Source organism: Frieseomelitta varia, unplaced genomic scaffold (genome assembly GCF_011392965.1).
Source record: "Frieseomelitta varia isolate USP_RPSP 00005682 unplaced genomic scaffold, Fvar_1.2 scaffold_203, whole genome shotgun sequence".
NCBI lineage: Eukaryota > Metazoa > Arthropoda > Insecta > Hymenoptera > Apidae > Frieseomelitta > Frieseomelitta varia.
In genome coordinates this window covers 208746-231441 of record NW_025109784.1, presented here as the reverse complement: position 1 = coordinate 231441, position 22696 = coordinate 208746, and the positions used below count along the sequence as shown (strand labels likewise).

General features: G+C 47.9%; 1 protein-coding gene across 3 annotated transcripts in view; it reads right to left on the bottom strand.

The window, feature by feature from the left end:
- The window catches only part of LOC122526912 (diacylglycerol O-acyltransferase 1), a 92614-nt gene that overhangs the window by 26835 nt on the left and 43083 nt on the right, over positions 1–22696 (bottom strand). For 2 of the 3 annotated variants that reach the window (XM_043650564.1, XM_043650563.1), the window contains one exon: positions 6043–6195. The exons of the other annotated variant lie outside the window; for it this stretch is intronic. In XM_043650564.1, coding sequence (XP_043506499.1) covers positions 6043–6195 — 153 coding nt within the window. The remainder of the gene's footprint in view (positions 1–6042; positions 6196–22696) is intronic. 3 annotated transcript variants of the gene reach the window in all.

Sequence of the window (22696 nt, the reverse complement as noted above, 5' to 3'; positions counted from 1 at the left end):
AGAGAGACAGAGGTGTAGTTTAATCTCTCTCTAAGAAAAACCAGCAAGTATTTAAACTTCGATCCCCGGTTGCAAGCACTTTTCCAGGTTCAGATTGCCAGACGGCTGTTACGGCAGTCATCGTTGTTAAATGATTTCAACGCGAGAACGATGAAACGCGTTAAACACGTCGAGGGTTCGGAACGGTCGGTTGACTCGAAACCCTGCGACCGATTTTCGTCTGCGCGTCTAATCCCCTGCCAACACGAATAGCTAACTGATAGAATCCCCTCATTTATCCAAATCCGACGGATAATCCAATCTGGAATTCAAATAAGCTCAGTTACGCGCCGGCTGTTACCCGGTGAGGGCCTCGGTGAAACCGGAGCGATCGGACCGATCCGAATCCGAATCCGAATCTCGGCTGCGACACGCTCCACGTCCGAAACGGCTGCTTGCCACCAGGGCAGGAAATCGACGTGACTCTCGCGAGTAACGCACGTCCTACCAACGACGGACGTTCGAGCGACGCCTAGCGACGTTCCATGAGTCGCGGCGAGCCAGCCATCCCCTCCCGTCTCGAGTAATAAGTGCCAAAGAATTCGTCCAAATTAAATTCCTCTTCCTGCCTCCGTTTTTCGTTCGTCTCGTTTCCGTTTTCATGCTTCGCTCTCGTTTCTTTTCTCTCTCTCTCTCTCTCTCTCTTTCTGTCTTTCTCGCGTTCTTCGTCGTATTTCGGTCTCGTAGCTGCTTCATTTATTCCTTTAGTCATCCTTTTTCCTCCCCCATCCGGCAGCGAGTGACTGCTTGGTACTCAATACCGAACAGGCGCGGAATTCCCCGTTTCGTCGAGAGGTCCTGTTGTTCGAGTTAATACGACGCCACGCGATGATCAACGCGATGGGCGCGAGATATCGCGAGCGGATTCCACGCGGAGCAATGCCGCCGCAGTGGCGCGATTGGAATTTTTAATACACGGGTTTCTTGCCCCTCGGGGTTCGATTGGCTCTCGTCGTCGAAATTCCCTTGATTGATTTGCCATTGGTCGCCTGATCGATCGGACGTGCATACGTATTAATCGGCCAAGCCGTTCGATCGTGAAATTATTATCGCGATTCCCTCTGCTTTCCTTATCTTTTTCTGTCCGACAATCTTGCTTTGCTAACCAATATCCAGATGATATTGGTAGCCAGAAGGAACGTTGCTAGGTCAAGTGTCGTTAAAGTTTCAGCAACATTCGGAATTTATTACAACCGATAACCATTCGATACTTCGTCACTCTAATTACCATACGAATCAGCGCGCCACCGATAACTCGCGCACGCGGGGACAACGCGCTTAGAAAAGTGAAAAAAAAAAAAAAAAAAAAAGGGCAAAAATCCGGGGCTCGGCTACACTTTCGAAAGAGAAAACGTTTCTGCCGAACGATCGTCCACGGCTAATGAATCACGAGCGTTTCGTGAACGCTGCCGGAAAACACCTTCAGTTTATCGGGCAAATAAATTTCTAGAATTAGATCTCCATGTCGTCGGGAAATTGTGGCCAACTGGTATCGAGACAGCCGGGGGTCTGTTAGGCTCGGCTCGCACTGTTCCCGGGGAAATTTACGGGTCCGCCGGATTGCCTTGTCGAAGATTGCAGCCAATCCCATCGGTCGGAAAGCTTCGTCTCTTGTACCGCTCAAGCTTAATTTGTGAGATCTCTCGTTCGCTTTGCGATCCTTCCGTTCGATCGTTCTCCCCCTCTTCCGACAACTTGCCACTCGTTCTTCCACCCGTTCCGCCCAATTATCTCTCTCATCGTCGCGATTGCAAAAAAAAATCTCGCGTTTCTTCTCAACGGCGTGGAAATTTTTCAATCACGGAGCACTAGGAATTCTAACGATTCTAATTTTGCAAGGGGAACAGAGAGAGAGAGGGGAAAGAGTGGAAATTTCTCGCTTTCCGCGTAACTTGCAAGCTGGGCGACGATAGGGAACTTGCCGAGTTCTCGTGGCACTCGCGAGTGCTGCGAAGCTCGTGATACGGGCGCGTAAGAAGATTCCAGGCGCGTAGGTGCTTCCGCGAGCTCGTGGCATGAAAGGTTGGACGTCAACGGAGTAATAAATTAGAGGAAATTCGTCCGACAGTGGCATTAAACGATGTCACTCCGCCCGACGGGCGCGATATACGACGGCGTGTTTAACGTTGCGCAACCGCATTTGAAACCGTAAGTGATGGGGAATTTTGAGAAACTGGCGACCTGAACGACCTCGGGGAAGCCATAGAAACTCTAGAAACCATAGACTGTCGCTAGACACACTAAGGTTAATTGGTGACGAGATATATCTTTTAATATTCTAAAGTTTTCCCTGTTGCGCGAAATTTTCAAGTATCGTTGGAAATTAGAGCATTGAATGATCGTTGGGCTAGCCATTGTAATTGGATTAGATACCAAGTATCGGCGAAATATCAGTATAATCACGTTGAACGCGGAATTTCATATTACTAATCGTTAATACCAATGGCCGAGGTTTTAGCATATTTTAATGAACGAATGATCAGAACGTGGAACAACGTGAATACCAATGTACGACAGAACACATTAAAACGTCCTGTGTACACGCATAATTAATTCCGGATTTTCACGCTACCCATTACGCAAAAATAAGGTATTATCGCGAATCAGGTGATGTTTGTTTTTCCGCGAGCGACCTGAATCTCCGCGAGTTTTGCCAAATAAAAATGCTGCCGTAAACAATATAATAAAACGGATTCGCGTAATTAGCCGAAGATCAACAAGAAAGCGCACGGTTGTCACGCGCTGCATTTTCATACGTCCGAGTTGCGCGACGCGTTAAATCGCTTGGCGCAGAATTCGCGTGAAAACCGATCGCCGCGACGAAAGCACAATTCAAAACACTGTTTCTTTCAAGAAAAAAGAAACAAAAAGACTAAAAAGAAACACCACGCCGCATATGCCTTCCACTTAAAATTTCCTTGCGAATTCATTCGTTGTTAATCGCCTTATCTGTGATATAATTTTCAAAATTCTCGGCGAACAGTACTCTCCTCGCCGCGTCTATTCTGAATAAAACGAGGAGGGGGGAAAAAAAAGGAACTGCAAGACGTTTGCGAAGAACTCTGGTCGGAATGGCAGCGCGGCACGCGAAAGCGGACCAGGCCAGACCGTGACTGGACCAGCACGCGTTATTTTTATTCGAACGATCGACACGATCGGTATTGAACATACAGAGCACGAACTTTCTCGCTGTTTGCCCTGACCGAAGAGAGAAAGAGACATTAGAGGAGATCGTTTCGTCGAAAATAACGCCAACGGGCGAAGAAAAGGCAAGCTCGTGCCGGCGAACTCGATTTAGCCGATCGATCGGCGCACCGAGCACGGGCAAAAAGGCTTTCAACGGGCGAAAATCGCGTACACGCGGCCACGTAACGCGCGCGCGAAAGTCAACGTCGTCATTATGCGACGCAATAATACGGCATGCCTCGACGCTCGGCCGAGCGGCGGAGAGAGTAGGAGGGTAGGAGAGGGCAGAGGACGAAAATTACACAGCACGAGGTACAGAGAGAGGATTATATACGCGTTGGTAGCTTGGCCGTTCGCTGGCTACGATGCCCATTCGTCGATCGTGCCCCACGAAATCGATCGGGAGAATCGATCAGGAGAGAGATGCGCGCGCCCTGCTCGCGTCGAGCAGCCGAGGCGTCCCATCGAATTTCGATAATCATATTAGCCCGAGGCGCTTTTTATACTTCGCCTGGTGTCATTACGTACTAGTGATCGAGGAGCGGTGCCGATCGAGCGAGGAATTAACAGTCATCTAATTACTCTTGGTCAGGAATTCTCGTTCTCGGCTCGACGTGACAAAATACGAGACGAGATGATACTTCCACTTCCGAGAGGAAGGAGACGAGGCCTACGATCGAAGGGTATGGTCAAACGTTTTTCACGTTCGACGTTCGACCGATTCCTCGACATTTGTTCCACCTGTTCCCGGGAAAAGGTATCGCGCACCGTGATGATACGCACCATTCACACGCCTGATACGCCACCATTATGTCTTCCTTTCGCATTATCTTTGGCATTGATTAACGAGCCACCAGCGGGAACAACAACTCAGGAAACCAGGAGGGAGGGAGTCGGCCACGAGACGGACTCGAATCGAATTTGCAATCAGGAACGTCGGTCGTGTGTCTCTTTACGCTGTCGATACGCCGCGCGCGAATGTCCAAATGTCCGAGTGTCTGAATGCCGATTCGATTACCACCGGATCGAACGAACGGTCGTAAGATTTCTCCCACCTCCGCGAGCGAGTGGTTCGTTTGAAAATTTGATTGGCTCGGGGAAAAGGTGGCGGAACGAGAACGCAAAAACGCGACGTCGGGACGAAAGAGCGAGTTTCTCTTCCTCCGTCGAGTTCGAGCAATCGCTTATTTACCGGCTCGAGGAACGTTATTTGCAGAATCGCGAATGAAAGAGGCAGGATCGCGCGAGGGAACGATAAGCATCGGAGTAGGAAAGAGGCGAAGCACAATGAAACGAGTTTCGCGCGGACACGATTTCGCGGAACACAGACTCGTGGAAAGCGAGTCACTTTCGCAGATTGATTTTTTTTTTTTTTTTTTTTTTTTTTCTAAGCTTCTGCACGGCACTGGCAGGCCTGCTTAAAGCGGCCCCGAGGAACCGGAAGAGCTCCGTATAACAGATTTCCACTACACAAAAGAGGGCCATAAAGCGTCAAAATGATACACGAGGTCCTTGCAGTGCTACATTTTTCTCCGCGATGCGAGAGACGGAGAAAAGGGTGTGTGTGTGTGTGTGTGTGAGAGAGAGAGAGAGAGTGGTGGCGCGCCGCGCTCGGGGGAAGGGTTAATATTCCATGCGGCGAGTTTATCGGGGAAAGGTCGCTCGTATAATTCGACTTTGCCGGGCCTGAATAATCGATATACCACCACCTAACCGGCCGATACCCGGAAACAGAGGCGAGACTGATCGAGAGTATAAATTGGGTGGAAATTATTCGTCTCTTCCATTCGAGGTTTTCTCTGTATGTGTGTGTGTGTGTGTGTGTTTGTGTTAGCCGGGCATGTGCACACGCGTTGTGTCCAACCACGACATCGCGTATGCGCCTTCAGAAGCGACCAGGACACCCTGTCCTCCCAACGTCGCCGACTGGATTACCAGGCTCAAAAGACGCGCGCACGTCCTCTAGGTAATGTATGCGTGTCAGAGTCTATCGCGTCGTCACGAATATTTGCAGTTTATATCGGCTGGCTTTCGAGGTAAATTCATCGCGCGGACTTGCACAGCTCGCAAAGGCTGGAAAACGAGATGAAGTCAGTCGGCGTTCGATTGCAAAGAAAAAGGAAGAAAAAAAAAAAAGAAAAAGAAGAAAGAAAGAAAGACACGTGGAAGTTGATAGGCGGAAACGAATAAGAGCAGCAGCAGCAACAGCAGCAACGGCAACAAAAATTTTTCACGCTGGCCCGTCCTTTTTTCTCCGCCGTGTTCCTTTAATTAATTTTGCTTACAATAGAAACGAAGCCCGGCTGCCCGCGGACCGTGTATAACCGCGTATAACTGTGTATAACCGTGTATAACCGTGTATAACCGTTGCGCACGGGATTTAACCAGTCGTCCAAAAACTTGTAACAAGCATTTACGTGCGAGCCCCACGTCACAGAGGCGGTCGACCAAAAATCTACGCGCGCTCGCCGCGCAAGCCCGATGGCCGACGTTTTTCGGATGGTATTCCCGTAAAATTAGAGGGTGTTACAGGCGAAAGCACGAAACGATGTAAAAGGTATGCGTAATAGTTGTTATCGAAAATGCCGGGGACGCGCGTAGCGCGCATTCCGAAATAACATTTGCCGTTTCCCGTTCGCCGTGATAAATTGACATCGTTGATGGAAACAAACGTCGCGGCGCCCTTCTGTTCCGCGTTATCACGCCGCTCGCGTAACGATACACGAAGAGGGGCGAGAATCGAAGCGAAACTACCGGGAGCCATTGAAAAATCGACGGCGTCAGAGATCGGGGATCGCGCGAACTCAGTCTACTTACAGCGTAGATTATTGCACGACAGGGATTGCCGTCGCATGCCCTGGCTCGTTGCCTTCCTCCGATTGCTCAGCCGACACCACATGTTCACTTGCACGTACGACCATAGCTTCAGGAACAGGATGGCATACAGCATGCACACGTACATCGCACCGACTGCAACAACCAACGTGCAATTAGTCGTACAACATTTTTTTTACAAATTGTTAGTGCGGCGTACTTGCTCGTAGACAGTCTGAAAAAAAATCAAATCGTCGCGGTGATTCTTCGTCAAAGGAAGAATTTCAACAAGCGCCAAGTGTCGATGTGAAAATTTTCGAAAGAAACAATCCATTCGGCATTCTCGCGGTCGGATGAAGATTAATGGATTATCGGTAACGTCTTGGTAATCGAAAAACCGACCGACACGACCGTGTCTGTATCGAATTCTTAAGCGCACCGAGAGAATACGAAACAATACCCCGGAGCATGCCGATTTTTAATCAAGAAGAGAGCGAACAACGCGGCACCCGAAGAGCGGGAAATTTACTTTCCGGGAATTTCATTAAACAAATTCTGAAAACTCCGCGGCATTCGTTATCTCCGGCGTTCGTACCACGCTCCTTGCAGATTAATGAAAAAGAACAAGATGGAAGGACAAAGAGGCGCGCGGTCGCGAAAAAGAGAGAGAGAGAGAGAGAGAGAGAGAGAGAGAAAGGGAAAAAAAAACGGCAGCAGCGTGTGCTGGTTCACAACGTGCAAGTACATTTTAATCATCGCAATTTTACACGCCTCCGGGAACGCGATAGCGGATACCGTCTGCGTGAATAAAGCATACGCTGTTACGCCGGGTTGTACGTGTCCGAATGTGGCAATTAAAGGGTTTATAAAACACGGTATTACGCATTCACGGCCGACAGTTTCATCCTGCGCTGAATTTATTCCTGTTTTCTCCCGCCTGTCTCCCTTTTATTTCTGACGCTGCTTCTTTCACCGCTCGGTACAAAGCGGCGCGCGTTCGCGATGATTAAAGGTTCGGCAGCGCCTCGCGCAATTTTCCCTTTACGTTTCGACCGGGACGGGACGGACCCGTGGTTCGAGACGCCGTGATGGAACACGCCGTTTTCTTTCCCAACGGCCCTGGCTTGGCCGTGACTTCGCTCCGAGGTAACCGAGTTTAATTACGGCGAACGGTATTTGCATCGCGATCTTAAGAATGTCAGTTATTATTATGCGGTGCCGCGTAACGGCAGCTACAGCTAATGGCGCGGAATTATAGACGATGACGAAGCCTGAACCCTCATATTTTCCGATATTTCCATCGATCCTCCAGCCGCCTCCTTTGACCCGGATTACTCGTATCTTAATTAAATCGCGCTTGCCGCCTGCGTTATCCGTGCCGCGTGCCGAGATTCCGTACATTAATGGGACATACTCTTCAACAGGACACGAGCAAAATGGTCGTTTCTTTATTTTCTATGCTACTCTTCTTTTTTTTTCTTTCCTTTATTTTTTTTTTCTTTTGTTTTTTTTTTTGGTTCCTTTTACTCTTAATTATTTGCGAGTGAACGCGACTCGGACGCGAAACTGTTCCCACCACGTTTATATCTGTGAAACTTTTTCGCCTGGAGCAGAGGCTGGTCAGTGTGCGTCATCAAGGGCAACTGTTTTAATAAATATTTATTCGAATTAAGGTTTTATTTGCATGTAAATAACGCTGGGAGATACGATGGGTCCTCGCGAGCGCGAAATAAGACCGGCGACGAAAACGTTGCCCTCGAATAAATGTTTAATTGCTGGATTCATAACTTTCGCCGGCGGCTAGACTAGCTGCTTGTTTCTTCAATTCTTCGGGCAACGCATCGGCAATGAGCGTTATTCCGCTCGACAAAACGGCACCGTGCGGTTAACAGGATCAACTTTCGTTCCGTGCAACTTCGATTACTCGACAAATTAAACAAGTTGTCGAATGAAATGTCTCTCTCTCTCTCTCTCTCTCTCTCTCTCTCACTTTCGGAGATGAAAACCAAGCAGCCGTGAAACGTGATTTCTTTCAGACGAAGCGACGAATCGTATCGCTGGACGTTATTAAAACTTGCAACCTGCGAGTTCGAGGGAGAAAGCACCAACGGAGAATACGTAATTTCAACGAGATCGTGCGCTTCTCCCGTTGATACTGTTCCGGCCTATCGCTCTCCAGATTCTAAGCGAAATTTTCTCACGTTCTTACAATTAGTGTCGTTCGCTACTCGAGAGAATCGAAACACTCGTCTCGTCTCCTAAATTTAGCCGGATTAGAATTGTTGGAAAGAACAGATGATTAATGAGTCGAATTCGGCGTTGAGTCAGAACTCAACGAGATGAAAGCTGCGATAACGAGGAAGCGAGAAAGCTGGCAACGAGTATAACCGGCCGATACCATCGTCCGTTAATGGCCACGATGTACAACGATCCGACCATCTGAACGGTTAGAGCCACGCCATTTCCACGAAATGCGTACCAAATGCGCGTAGATTCACAGGGCCGTACGCGAGTTTTCGAAAGTGTTCTAATATCCCGGTTAAAGTGGATATTAATATGTATATTCAACCGTATACTGTTCCTCTCTTCCGCGTGGCGAGAAATAGGTTCTTTGCCACGCGGCTGTGGGTCGGCTCGGGAAAACCATCCGAGAAAACCAAGGTGCTAATTAGGAGGATTCTCGGATACCTGCGAGGAAACCGCGCGTTCAACTGCTCGCCGTTATACCGGCGTCGGAGACGGTACGACGCAACTTCTTTGATGAGAAAACGACTCCTGCCAGGCTTGTTAATGACATCGAACGAGTTCTACCTTGAAAGCATTAAGGGGGCAAGGTAGAAAGCCCTTGATTCATCTCTTCCCTCGAGCATAATCTTCCCGATAACTGTCGTAAATGCGCGAAACTTTTCCACAGATTCTCGTGTTTACCGTGCCTTGAGATTCAAACGAGAGAGAGGAAGAAAGAGAGAGAGAGAGAGAGCTCCCTTCGTTTCACTTCATTAAAAAGCCATCAGAACGATATAAATATTAATTTTCTCGGCTCGGGTTACCATTGTCACGCCCCTGACAGATTAATCTTGACTGCGGGATATAGCGTCGGGATCAGACGCGCGGGATTTATGCCTATCGTACATCAAGCCGTAAGGTGTAAAACTCGCGGCCCGAGTAATTTTGAAGGATCGATCGAACGTGAAGTGGAATCAGTGAGGCAACTGGACGAACGCCGAAGAAACTGAAAAAGAACACGCGTTACAACGATTGCGTGGCAGCTATCGCTAGACGAGGAAGTACATCTGCGTCCCTGTTTGTCGCTCATGCTCGCATCGAGATTATCGCTCGCACGAGAGTTCGCGCGAGTAACCCCGGGGCATAATGTACGTTCGTATGTGTGTGTGTGTGTGTGTGTGTGTATGTACACGGTACACATAGCTGCGAGAGGCAAGATAATTGCCAAATGCCGTGACACGAGTACACGTTCGCTATAGTTTGACACCGAGCACGTTGAAACGAATCTATCTTGTTGAGGGGCGCGCGCCGTGTCACTACCAACACGTTATGCGCGTGCACGCCTCTTACGCGATTTTGCCACGATCGAGTGAATTGCCGGAGATCGACGTCGAGGTAAATACGAGACGAGGGAACGTATCGAAAATTCCTCGGATCGGGGACGAAACTTTGTCATTCGGGTTCAAACTCTTTCGTCTCGCTTGAAATCAAGCCACTCAAAACTACCAGAACATCTAACCGAAATCGTCCAAATTGTTAAAAGAGTGTACGTTAATTTTTGAAAGTATACATCAACGTTGAATTCTTTCTCTTGAAATGAAGATGTATTGTACGTGAAATTATTACTCGCCCTCCGAACCTATTCCGTTCCACCCCTCCCTCGAAGATTGTTCAAGCACGTCCAGCAATTTTTCAGCAGTCGAGCGACCCAATGGTTTAATTGTTTCGCGTACTACAGAAAACACATATCTGGCGAAGTTTAAGACATATAGAGCGCTCGAATTACGTCGATTGCAATCACCGTTCTTGCACGAAGCATTACGCTAGAGACACACGCCTGTACGTTTTTCGTGTTTCACCGCAATACGAGATATATATATATATACATACACGAGAGCACGCCGCAATTAAGTCGTGACAATTTGTCCCTGCGTTGGACCGTAAGGTGCACTGTCACGGAAGATTTATACGAAACGATACGCTGCCCGGTAGATATTTCTTCGATGGCACTACGTCATGGTAGATTTTCCAGCGACGATATTATGACATTATGAAACACCGCCGGATAATCTAAATCGTCCAACAACGGAAACGGGATTCTTTCTATTACGCTATATTTTTTCCCGGTATCCCTCTCGCCCTCCAAACACCAAACTATCGACAGTCGAACAATGGACAGTTATAAAGCGCCCCAATACCAAAGACACCGAACGAGTAAGACTATTTATATGCAAACACGTTCTTTCACGTATACTCGAACACGTATCGATGATTTTATTACTCCGCTCTCGATTCAGCTGTCCGCGAGAGAGATAAACCCCCCAGAAGATATATGTGGTTCGGTGGAAAACAATTTTCCAAAATTTTTCAAGACACCGTCATATTTCATCACCGACAATGGTGTCAACGCGTAGGAACAAAAACCAAAAGAAAAATAGATAAAAGTGAGAGAGAACGAAAAAAAAATGAAACAAAAAAACTCTCCCTCTGTTAACGTATAGAATTATTCTAGCGATTTCGCCTGCAACGAACACGGCGGGCAGCGTTCAAGCGACGAGAAGCGACCAAGGGGGATGCATTGTGCAGCCAGCGTGCAACAATAGCAGGAAGTTCCACCGTTGAAAATAGTTTCTCCATTTTCTTCGGCCGCTCGTCGAGCTGAGGAATTGCCAGTTTTCACCTCGGACCCCATTGTCGCCCGGTATACTTCGAGATCCGCAACTCCCGATTTTCGCCATCCCATTTCGACCCGCCACTTCTTCTCTCGATTTCAGCCATCTCCTCTTCTTCCATCCTCCTTCCACCTCTCCGTATCTCACAGTCGTAGCACGACGATTCTACAGTCGATCCATCTCTCTCTCTCTCTCTCTTTCTCTCTCTCTTCTTCCAACCGACTCCTCAGGCCGAGTCGTTTTCGTCGTATCTTTACGCTACCGTTTTCCCCTTCTTTCGCCCTCTCTCCCTCCTCCCGCTCCCTGCCCACTCGATCGTACCGATACCAGAAAAAGCAGACTGATGCATTTTGATCAGGATCCATTTCCGCGTGCCGCCTCGAACGGAAGAGACTCCGGGGCTCTTTCACCCTCGCCCAGGAAACGTGTCATCGAGAACGTCCTCCTCTCTTTGAGACACGCTCGTACCCACGGGTCGAACTTAGTTTCTTCATCTTTTATGGGTTCGAACCCTCCGTCTTCCATCCGCGGCAATAGAGCCCTCTTTCACCGAATAAACGTCACGATCGCTCGTAGCCGCGTTATTGCGACGTTCCGTGATGTGCGTCAACAGGTCTCTCAGTTTGTTACACAAAGGAAGGGGGGAGGGGGGAGATCCTCTTCGATTGTTAATTACGAGAAAAAAGGAGACAAGTCTATGCCTATTCCGACAATTCATTTCAGTTCTTTGTTCGCGCGATTCGTTAAAAAAAAATCCAAGTGTTTTAAAAGATCTAAATATAAATTTATTAAAACTCCTAACTAAAGATCATGGCAAACGTAAGAGAAATTATCACAGACGTATGAACGGCGCGCTACAGACTGCCGAGTCTCATCTCGCTGGCAGTGGTATGGCCCCGTTATTAGACAGACTGCGTGGTCGTCCGGCGACCAGAGAGAGAGAGAGAGAGAGAGAGAGAGAGAGAGAAAGAGAGAGCAACGTTTCAATATTTCCATAGAATATTACCTAACCCACCGCACGTATCCCGGGTAAAAACCATGAAACCAAAAAAAAAAATGAAACTACTTCGATATTGTTGTAATTGTTCCGTTCCTCTCCCCCCCCCCCCTCTGTAATCTAGGCGAAACGAATTTACGCGTCGCTTTTCCTTTCGTTTTTTTTTTTTTTTTTTTTTTATTTTATTTTATGTTTCCATTTTTTTTTTTTTTTATTCCCACGAAATTCGTGAACTCGTGCATATTAAATTGATACACAGTAACCGAACAGCCCGGCGAACAATTAATTAAAACACAAATTTCAAGCTCAATTTCAAACAACCTAAATATTTGATCGCGTGGAATGCACGCTCGATTCGACGAGTCCATTTCCCTCGATCGTTTAACAAATTACGAGCACGTTCGCAAGAACACGTTTAGATAAACGTGTTCGGAGCTCATAGGAGAGAAACATACAATCGGCCGGTATCAATGAATCGAGAAATTTTAATCGAGCACGACGCAACACGCCGCCGGGCGATTAATCGTTTCACCGAAGACATTAGAGGGGGCAACTGGCGAATTCGCGGAACAATGTCGCGCCTACGTCGAACGCGATCTGCAATCTTGTTCCGCCTCGCGTGCGCGTTGCATTTAGCGTGACAACGATCCGCGTGTAGTCGACACGCCTGAGCTGCTCCAACCTACCGGGTATAAATCGACAAGGTTTGGGTTAGGTTTAAATCGAATGGAATAATCAAATAAAAAGAAAGAGAGAGAGAGAGAGAGAGAGAGAGAGAGAAAGAGAGAGGAGAAGAAGGATTGGAAAAAACCGGCAGGAAAATATGAAAAAGGGAGGAAAAAAGCAAAAAGGGAGAAGAAGGAGAAAAACCGGGAAGCGGAAGGTCGACGATACGAAGACGAGTACATTCTCGATTCGCGATCGTAATCAGAAACGGCGACTGAGCTTCCAATTCCACGTATATTCGCCCACCTACTATCCCGCCAGAATTCGTGAGTAAGACGACGACGATCTCGTCGTTATCGTCGTTAAAATTTCCGCGATACGTATCCGTTGAATTTCGATGAGCCACGACCGATCGAGTTTCCTTCGACGACTGCTACCTATTTCCCCTAGTTTCGTAATTGAACGACGGTACGTTCGAGAGAAAAGTAACATACACACGCATACAAGCGCGCGTGCGCGCGTGCGCGCGTGTGTGCAGAAGTGAAAGGCAACGTTTGGCACGTGCGCACGCGGCGCGTGAAATATTAAAATAGTTCAATTTAGAAGAAACACGGTTGATAAAGAGCGCGAAACAACTCTAGCTAGAAAACAGATATTTCGATCCTATTTTTATACACGCTGCTTTCCTACCCCATCCGTCGACCCTGGAATTTATTCTTTCAACGTGTTTTACGGAAAAGGAACTTTTATTCAGGCGCGTGCATACGCGGCTGAATCGAATAAACCCTCGAAATTACGATTTCATAAAAATCCGTAATGTTCGGAATAAAAATGTCAAAGGTGTTTCACGGATGAAAGACGCGCGACACAGTGCGCCACCGTGAATATGCACGTCAGAGAGAACCGACGCGCAATTGTTCCCTTTTATTTTTACCCCGGAACAAAGAACGACAACTGAAACATTATTTTTTCGTTGGCCCACGCGTCACGGTTACTCTTTCCATTAAAGCGTGGAATGTGATTCGTTGTCACGATCTTTCTTTCTCCCTTTTCTTCCCTTTTTCTTCTTTTTTCTTTTTTCTTTTTTTTTTTTTTTTTTTTTTTTTTTTTTTTTTTTNTTTTTTTGTTTTTTTCCCACCGGCGAACATCCCACGATTTTCAGTTGGTTTGAACAGGTTGGGGGTACAACAGCCCCAACTATTCGGATGTTTCGCTAATTAACGCGAACTCGACGTTATTAATTAACAGGACTCGTGTCACGGTTCGATTCTACGTGAATTTGGTAAAATAGCAGCTACACGGGAATTATAAGCAAATTTCCGCGAAAACGTGGGAGAAGTGGGAATTACCAAACGATAGTTAGGAACTAGACGAGTTTCCAAAATTCCGTCGGATGGTACAAAACGTCCAAAGTTTCTATTAACTGGTACGGAGAATAATTATCTGGCGGAACGACGCTACATTTCATGCAATTATGGGATGACGTGAGTGTGTCGTGTCAATATCGCCGCTTGAATGCACCCCGACGGAATATACCGCGAGTAGTGTGACAATAGCACGACCAGCTAGTTATACCAATTCCATCGATATCGATATCATACTGGATCGTCGATATCGAGTTCACTCCGACGAAACCGTCCTCTGTACAGCAAATAGGGAAACTTGCGAAACGTTCTTGTCGTTAATTTTAAGAGATCATTGTCCGTTGCATCGACGATTCAGTGCGATAACGGCGTTTCAAGCGCAAAATAATAATTCCCCCGCCCCCCATCCGTCGTGAAATCTCTTAAACTTGGCGATTAAGTTTCCGCGACAAAGTACGATTCTGACAACCTCGATGTCGATCAGTTTTAATTAGACAAATTCACGAATGTGGCTATACGTGTGCTGACGCGAGTGCTGGATTCCAAAGATAATGGATAGCTGAAAAGGGAGAGACTTCAAACGCTACGTTAAAAATCGACTATCCATCGAATTGGCACAACGTCGTTTCAAACTCCATCTCCCCGTCTCGTTAATTCAAAGTGAACGCAAGAGAATCTGACGTTGATCAAACGGAACGAAGCAAGAGTCACCGACGCTCGCTAACAACGAGATCGACAAGAATCTTTCTCGAATCAGGCCTGCCTCTCCACGCGAGGCAAAAACCCCGGGACTGTCTTTATTTTTTCGAGTACGTTCTCGCCGATAAATTCGAAAGCTGGGAGCTTTCGGAAGTCGTGCCTTTTGGGGGAGACGTCTTCCGGTGATCGATCGCCCGGCCGTAATTCACCCGACACGCGTAATTCCCTACTTATGTCTTGACGATTCCTCCGCTCGTATCTTTGATTCGTACTCTCTCTCTCTCTCTCTCTCTCTCTCTCTCTCTTTCTTTCTTTCTCTCCCCGCATTTCTTCGACGAGGAACATTTCTGATTCTGGGACGGTATCCAGTTGGCTCGAGCTTGTAATCACCCGGCGAAGTTACGCGTGCGTGAAGCCGGAACTTGGCAAGCTGCGTGCATTCGTTTCACGCACGAGTATGCTGATCGCGTGGCTGCGCGTGTACGTTTGTTTTCACGCGTTTATGGGGTGGACAGGACGATACCTCTGTCGCTTTTTTCCTTCGCGGCGGAATCAATAAAAGGAAGAAAACTCGCGAAAAGAGAGAAGGAGAGAGAGTTGGCGTTCGCCAACACGAGTCTCAGAAATATTTTCATCTCTGCCTCTTTTTCTCTTTCGCTCTCTTTCTCCAACTAAATGCAGCAGTGGCGCGCGTAAAATCCAGCGCGTTTGGGGAGGATACTTCTTTTCAATGGGTGTTCTTCCCAAGCGGCTCATCATTTCTCTCCCTTGCCGCTTAAACAGATTTCAAACTTTTCTCCGCCGGATTTTTGTATTCGTTGTGGTCGCTCTCCTCCGGTCCCGGTAGCTTGTTCTTGCTCGTTCAAGGATCGCGTCAGCGATCAAGGCAAGGGGAGCTCGTCACGAAAGGGATCCGAGTTAAATTTCAAGCATCCTCCCAGCAACTCGGCCGACGACTTCGCTGCATCCGGCTTTCTCTTTCTCCTTATCTTTCTCTATCTCCTTCGGCCATCGCGCAATCTCCCGGCGCAAAATTCAATCGTCGAATCGTCCTCGAGAGTATCGATTTCGTTTTAAATTCCACCATCTCTCGCCGCCAAGGGAGCTAAACGTCTTAGCGTGTTGTTGCTGCAGCGAAGCCGATTCCCCGAGAGCCAAAGAGGCGCACGGCGGCCATTCCTCAGCTTCCTCTCGAGTTTGTTTTCAAACGCGAAAACAACAACGGGCGCACGAGCGTCGAGATTCGATGAATCTTTCAGGCGTATCACCCGCCTTCGATCGAGGTCGGACGATTGTTAATAATGTAACAGATTAAGTCGGTCGTGGAAAGAGGCGAGATGGTCTCGAGACCGTGACCGCATTAACGCGCGCATCTCTCGCTTTGTACGTCCCTCCTACGAGCTCGAGCTACGTGAAACTCGGCTCGGTTCCTCGGCGAAGCAGTCAGAACGCGACGTTCCTGGCTAGCCGAATCCCTTTGGAAATTCAGGATATCCTGCTGCGAGACACTCGCGCTGTCATCTCTGTGCAACTAACTCAAACATTTGCGGGAAGAAGGCCTCTCTCTGCCAGGGAATCCTCCACTGCGCGCTTGATATTCGAAGTGCTCGGCTTGCTTCGCGCACTGTTCCCGGTTCTGTGAATTAGCACAGAAGGGAGGCTTCTAAAATTACGTTAGACGAGCGTAGACGGCGAGCTTCTCCGGTAAATTTTCGGTAAACGAGCGGTTACTTTCTCGAGATCTTTGCGAGAGGCGTGTAAACGTGTAAACGCGAGAGTGCCGAAAATCAAGTCGGCAACGGTAACAACTCGGCGCGAAAATGCGCGGAGAGTCGAAAGGGTAGATGAAAGCCAGCGAATCATCACTGGACGAAGGGTGTCCCGGTAACGTGAATATTTCAGTTGGGAAAGGCTGGTAACGCGTACAAAGCGACTCTCTCTCTCTCTCTCTCTCTCTCTCTCTCTCTCTCTGTGTCGTTGTTATATCTTGGCAAGTATATTCCCGACGGTTAGAGGCAGTCTGGCCGCGCCAGCCAGTTGAGCCAGCCTCTCCACGGCTGTATCCACAAAGGCTGGTATCCGGTATCAAGTCAGCCGCTTCCGACGTGTAACTCGCGACATTCCCCAGCAGCGATGCTGCTCAGAACCGTGACTTCGTTCGCATTACTCGCGCGGAAACCAATTTACCATCCTAATTTCGCGCGGATTATCCGGTGTAAACGGCACGCCAACGGTCGCCTTTGTGCATTCGGCTAGTTAGCCTAACGCCGCGCCGCGCTCCTCGCTGGCTAGACTCCAGTCGTTTCCATCGCAAACCCCTGCCGCCTCTCTGCTTGCCGACGAGGCTATGCATGAAATTCTTGCGCCCCTGGATCGCCATTAGGCGCGGCGTGAAAGCGAATCGGGCACGCACGCGAGAATGCGTCTCGTTCTCTGCTCCAAGCTCGGCCATCCGCGTCTTCTTTCGCCCGCTTACGGCTCGGCCGCGTTTCACGCTACGTCGAGCGCCGTGCTCGTTTGAAGTCAACGAAATTGGCTGCTTATAAGGGCTGACGGTTTCGGGGTGTGAGTGCTGAATTCATCGCTCTTTCGTCCTTCCAATTTTCTTTTTTCTTCTTCTTCTTCTTCTTCTTCTTCTTCCTCCTCGACTTCTTCTGCCTTTCTCTTGCTCTCCGTCTCCTCTTTTCTTCCTTTCATTCGTTCCCTCTTTTCTCGTCCATCTCTCTACCATCTCGTTCACCTCCATCTCTCCGACTGTTTAAGTCAGCTCGTCTCCTCGTTCGACTCCGACTCGGTCACTTTTTTTTCCCTTCCCTTTTCCTTCTCCTCGCCCGATCCTATCGACCACTTCGTATTCCCGGTGTTCTTTGGAATTACAAATTATGCAGCGAACGGTTCCGACCGCTGCGGGATGAGTTCCTCAGGAATTACAAATCACACGTCCAGACATCGTCGTCCTCTCAGCCTGCTCTCGGGAAGAGAGAGAGAGAGAGAGAGAAAGAGAGAGAGAGAGAGACACTTGGTCGGAGAACGAAGAGCCAGCCACTGTTGGTTTAGGCAGTGAACGAATAGAGCAGGGTTGGAACAAAGGAAACGCTGGATCAGATTTAGGATCTCGGCGAGTCTCGCGCGTCGAGGCTGCAGACGTGGTGCATCGTGAAACGTAAGAGGCAATCAGTATGTTTGTACATTCACATGGAGAGAGAGAGAGAGAGAGAGAGAGAGAGAGAGAGAGAGAGAGGAAATGGAGATTCGTCGGTAAATAGCGGCCGAAGAAACGGAACTTGGCACCATTTCACAAACACACCCTTCCTACGCCGAGATTCTTCTCGTTAACGAACTGTTAGACCTCGCTCGATTCCTTAATTAACGTTTCCGACGTTCAATATTTATCGTCAACAATTTTGGTTACCGGCCGTAGCTGCTCTTCGGGTCTCCATAGGAGCAGTTCCCGGCAATTCACATTTCCGTAACAAGCATTTACGCGCTCTGAATCATAAATGTTTCTCCATCGAGGCCGGATTTTGCGCTAAAACGTTTACAGGCTTACGTCGAGGTAGAGAAGCTTTGGGCGAAACGGAAATTACGTTCGAACGCAACCGGATATGTGGCCAGGTGGGCGCCTTTCCGCGAATTTTGAATAACAAATCGGGCACCGTCGACTAATTCGTGGAGCCGTTTAACCATCTCTCTCCCGCGCGCGTGGATGAGCGAGAAGACCAGCCGGAATAACTACTTCGTTATCATGCCGTAATCCACTAGGATCTAGTTGAGCAAACGAGAACATCTATCGTGAATGGAGAAGCGTTTAGGTCGCGCCATTTTCCCCCAGAATCTGTGTCACACCGACGCCCGTGTCACGACTCGGCTCTCCTCCCTCCTCACCTCGTGAAAATCCTCGTGAAACCCTGAAGATTACAAGATTCATTTAAACTTCATCGCTTCGACCAGCTTGAACTTTGCCGCGGCAAGCGTTTTTAATTTCCATTCGTTCTCCGGCGACCGAACCTCGGCACTGAGATTTGCCAGCAGGTCGAAACGTAGATTTAAGGAGCCAAGGTAATTTAGTTTCGGCTAAACTGTGCGCGATTCCAGCTCGTTTCTCAAAGTATTTTCAGTCCTCGCGAAAACGCTGCTACTCCGTGTTACAAAGTCTTGAATAATTTCGCGCCGGATACGCTTTCGCGTCGGTAAAAGGGAAAGAACTTTTTTTTTTTACGATTCAACGATTCGAAGCTTCCACGGTCCCACGGTTACACGGTTACAGTTTCGCCGGTGGACAAAATACACCACCCTTCTAAAGTTTTACGCACGCTTCGCATCGTCAAACGACCTTCGCCCTTATCTTTCTTAAAAAACTTTCCTCCTTCTCTCGTCAGGTTTAATCAAACCTTGCCATCATTTTTTCGCATCGAGTGGCCTCTCAAAAAAAAAAAAAAAAAAAAAAAAAAAATTCCTCTCATTCCGAAGGGCACGTTATTCACGCCCAATATCCATTCTCCGACGAGGTGCATTCCTCACCCAGGGAACGCGGATACCGGCATCGTGTATAACGTATAGCAACGAGACGTACAGCAGAGAGTGACAAAGCTAAACGGGAAAAGAGAATGCCTTATTCTCGGCACGATCTTGAAATATACGTCGCCCGCTCGTTTACTTGCCGCGCTTCATCTTTAAGTCTAACGTGTCACGCGTGTGCAGGACGTTGGACGACGACGACGATTAACCCTCCGCCTACTGTGCCGGAGTTACAGTTTTGACTTGTGCTGGGAGCTGCTTGTTTTAGTGATCGCACTATGCCAAGTGTTTGCCAAATTGCCGAAATGACTAAAGACGAAAAAAATCAGTTTCTTGTAACATTCTGAGGAAGAAAGACGTGTGCAGCAAATCGAAGCAATTTTTTATTTCAAAGTTTATTTTATATTTTAGTGTTTTTACTATTGTTTTTTAGTATTTTAGTATTTTAGTATTTAATAGTTTGTATTATTTTTTTTTAGTATTTAATATTTTATACGATTTTTGTATTTAGTGTTTAGTATTTTATATTATTTTTGTATTTTCTATTTAAATTTTACTTTTTAGCACTATTTTAATATCTTACTATTTTTATTATTATTTTTGTTCTTTTTATTACTTTTTCCGTTATTTCTATTTGTTGACGCAATGTCTTCATTGCCAACGAGCAATCTTTCTTTGTCGTCTTTTGCTCAATCTGCGCAAGACAGTGAATGACAATAAATGTAAATATATATAACTTTATTATTCATGTGACTATTATTTGTTCCTTGTACTCCTTCCTATATGAATCGGGTGTTTGTGATGGTACAATATCGGTGAGAACCCCGGTCTCGACCGTCATTCTGTACAATATCGGTGAGCCGTCCGGATGACCCTAAATATGTATTAGTGGAATATCCGTGTGGGTCAAAATGATCCCGGCACAGGACGCTGAGGTTCAGTAGTCGGATGGTTAAATTTCTGAGGGAGGACGCGATCATATTCGTTCGCAAGAAAAAAAAAATTTCGTCTCTCTGTTTCGCTCGACGCGTTATTGCGTTTCCATCTGACGGGGTGCGTTTCGGATTTTATGGGCCGGAGGGTTGCCTACTCGCGCGCTCGTCGCAACTTTACGCCGAAACGCAGGGTGCGTGCAAAGTGCACGCTTCGGTCCGGATTTATGGGTCGACGGCGAAATCGAAAGGGCGGAGGCGCCGAGAATTATTAGAACGCGGATGCGCGCAGGATTTCCACGTGCTCGTACACCCTGCCGGCGACAGAGGCAAGAATTCGCGAATTATGAAATTCTAAGTGACGCGCGGAGCGGCACGATTCATTACTGCGACGAGATATCGACTTCCACGTAGCGTCGCAAGCGGAAACGTTGATATTTCAAATGGAAGTAATATATAGCAGGTCGCAAGCACGTGAAAGCGGAAGCATCTGCGACGATGGAAGACGTCAGACAAAAGGGAGAATGGTAATTCTTCGAAATACGTTGGCACGCGCGAGATATCGCGTCCTGTTTTAAAGCCGAGCGGGTGAATTTTCCACGGAGCGGTCCGCCGCATTTTGCCAAAGCGGAGGACGAGATTTAAACGGAAACGGTAATATCGAATGCAAGCAGACTGACGGGAAAAACGGGCGTATTTTAAACGGGGGAGAGTATTTACGCAGCGGTACGTATCGAAACGTTTGTTGCGTCCATCCGATAATTCACCGCAATTAAATCGAGGCTGCATTAAAAATGCAACTGCCAATATCCGCTCGCGCGCGCGCGCAAGATAATGCGATTACACAACCAACAAGATCGTTTTTACCGCGACAGTGAAACATTCGACATCCCCGCTCGACGAACGCAAGCGCTTCTCGCCGAGTCTAATTAATCCCAATGAAATCGCGATTCATTGCGAAACACGGCCGCGCGTTTGTCACCCTTTCTCTCGCTCCGAATCTACGTATGTTGTTTCCTTCTCTCTCTCTCTCTCTCTCTGTACCTCTGTTTTTCTTCTCCCGTCAACCGTTGAACAAGAAATCAGAAAAATTCCGTATCTCAATGAGTGCTGCCACGTCACGGGTCACGCGCGCGACCAATCACACCGCGAAGACGAGAATGCTTGTCCCGCGACAATATGATACCGAGTGCCACTTAACAGTGCGAGTAAACACTCGACGCCTTTTATTGCATTTGCGGGCGGCGGCCGGCCGAATAGCAGAGGGACGCCGAGAGCAACATAGACGAGAGGTGAAACGTGGTGCCGCGAGAGACACCGAAAAGAGCAGGGACAGAGAGCAGGTCAAAAGCGAGAAGAGGGAAAGAAAGGGGGGAAAGAGAATGGAAGGAGACGTAGGTCGATAGCTCGACGTCACGTTTCTATTGGGTGTCGTGTCCGTAATGCCAAAAAAGGAAAGTACGATATACGGGGGATACCGAAGCAGAATGGAATTCAACGGCGACCGCTCGTCGATATTTTTCCTGGCTTGGTAATTACGACGGCTCTCGCTTCCTCATACTTTCTACACACCCTCTCTTTCCCTCTCTCTTTTTGTCTCTTCCTTTCTTTCCCTCCTCTCATTCTCGTTCCGATTCCTCGACAAAGTCCAACGATTTTCGCAGCGGTGTCTCACGCGCCTTTTATACCTCGCCAGCCAGCTTCATCGTCCGCAAGCGAGAGAGGCGCGGTTGCACGAAAACGCGCGATAATGAAATCGGTCAGCCATTTTCCAACGGCTGGCGAGGCTCTAACGCTGAGGTGGATCGCCTCTAGCAACGTAAAAGCGGTAATTACCGAAAGAGACAAACGATCGCGACGATTCGTTCGCTGAAAAACTCGATACGAAGCATACGGGAGCGGCACGGGCAGCTCGTTCAATATTCGCACGGCAGTCGAATCTTCCTTCCCTTCTCTACGAGACTAGTCGCGCACCCTCTGTTTCTGACTTTAATGGCACGCTGCATCTCCGAAGAGCAGCACGGGAATCACGTGCCGCCAGACAATTCTACCCGGCGCATAATATCAACGTGTCCTCAAGATCCTCGGGCTTTATCGTTTATTCAATTGCGCGCTGTTTTGGAGGCAAATTATATTCCTACCGCGATCGCGTGCGTTAAACCTATCTTTACGGCGACACACAAATGGAAATTCAGTTAATTTCGAATAAAAATGACGGATGCAGTCGCGGATCGAGACCATTTTCCATGTCCATTGTCGATACGGGGACCGGTCGATACGCGCGACACGACTTTCATTAAAAAAAAACAAACGGAGAAAAAGAAAAATTAATTTCCATCTTTCTCGGGCGCGCGCAGCGATCAAGTTAACGAGATCGATTCGAGTTTTTCATCGTTCTCCGATAGCGAATTGTCGCGAGTGTTACTTCGCCGGTGTGACAAGAAAAATCACTCGGCCCTTTATGCAATTTCAGGCCGGCGCTGACGACAAATGGAAGCTCCGTTTCATTAAATTTACACTCGACTGAAAGGCTGTCCGCGCTTTTTTTTTCTTTTTCTTTTTCCTCCTTTTTTTTTTTTTTTT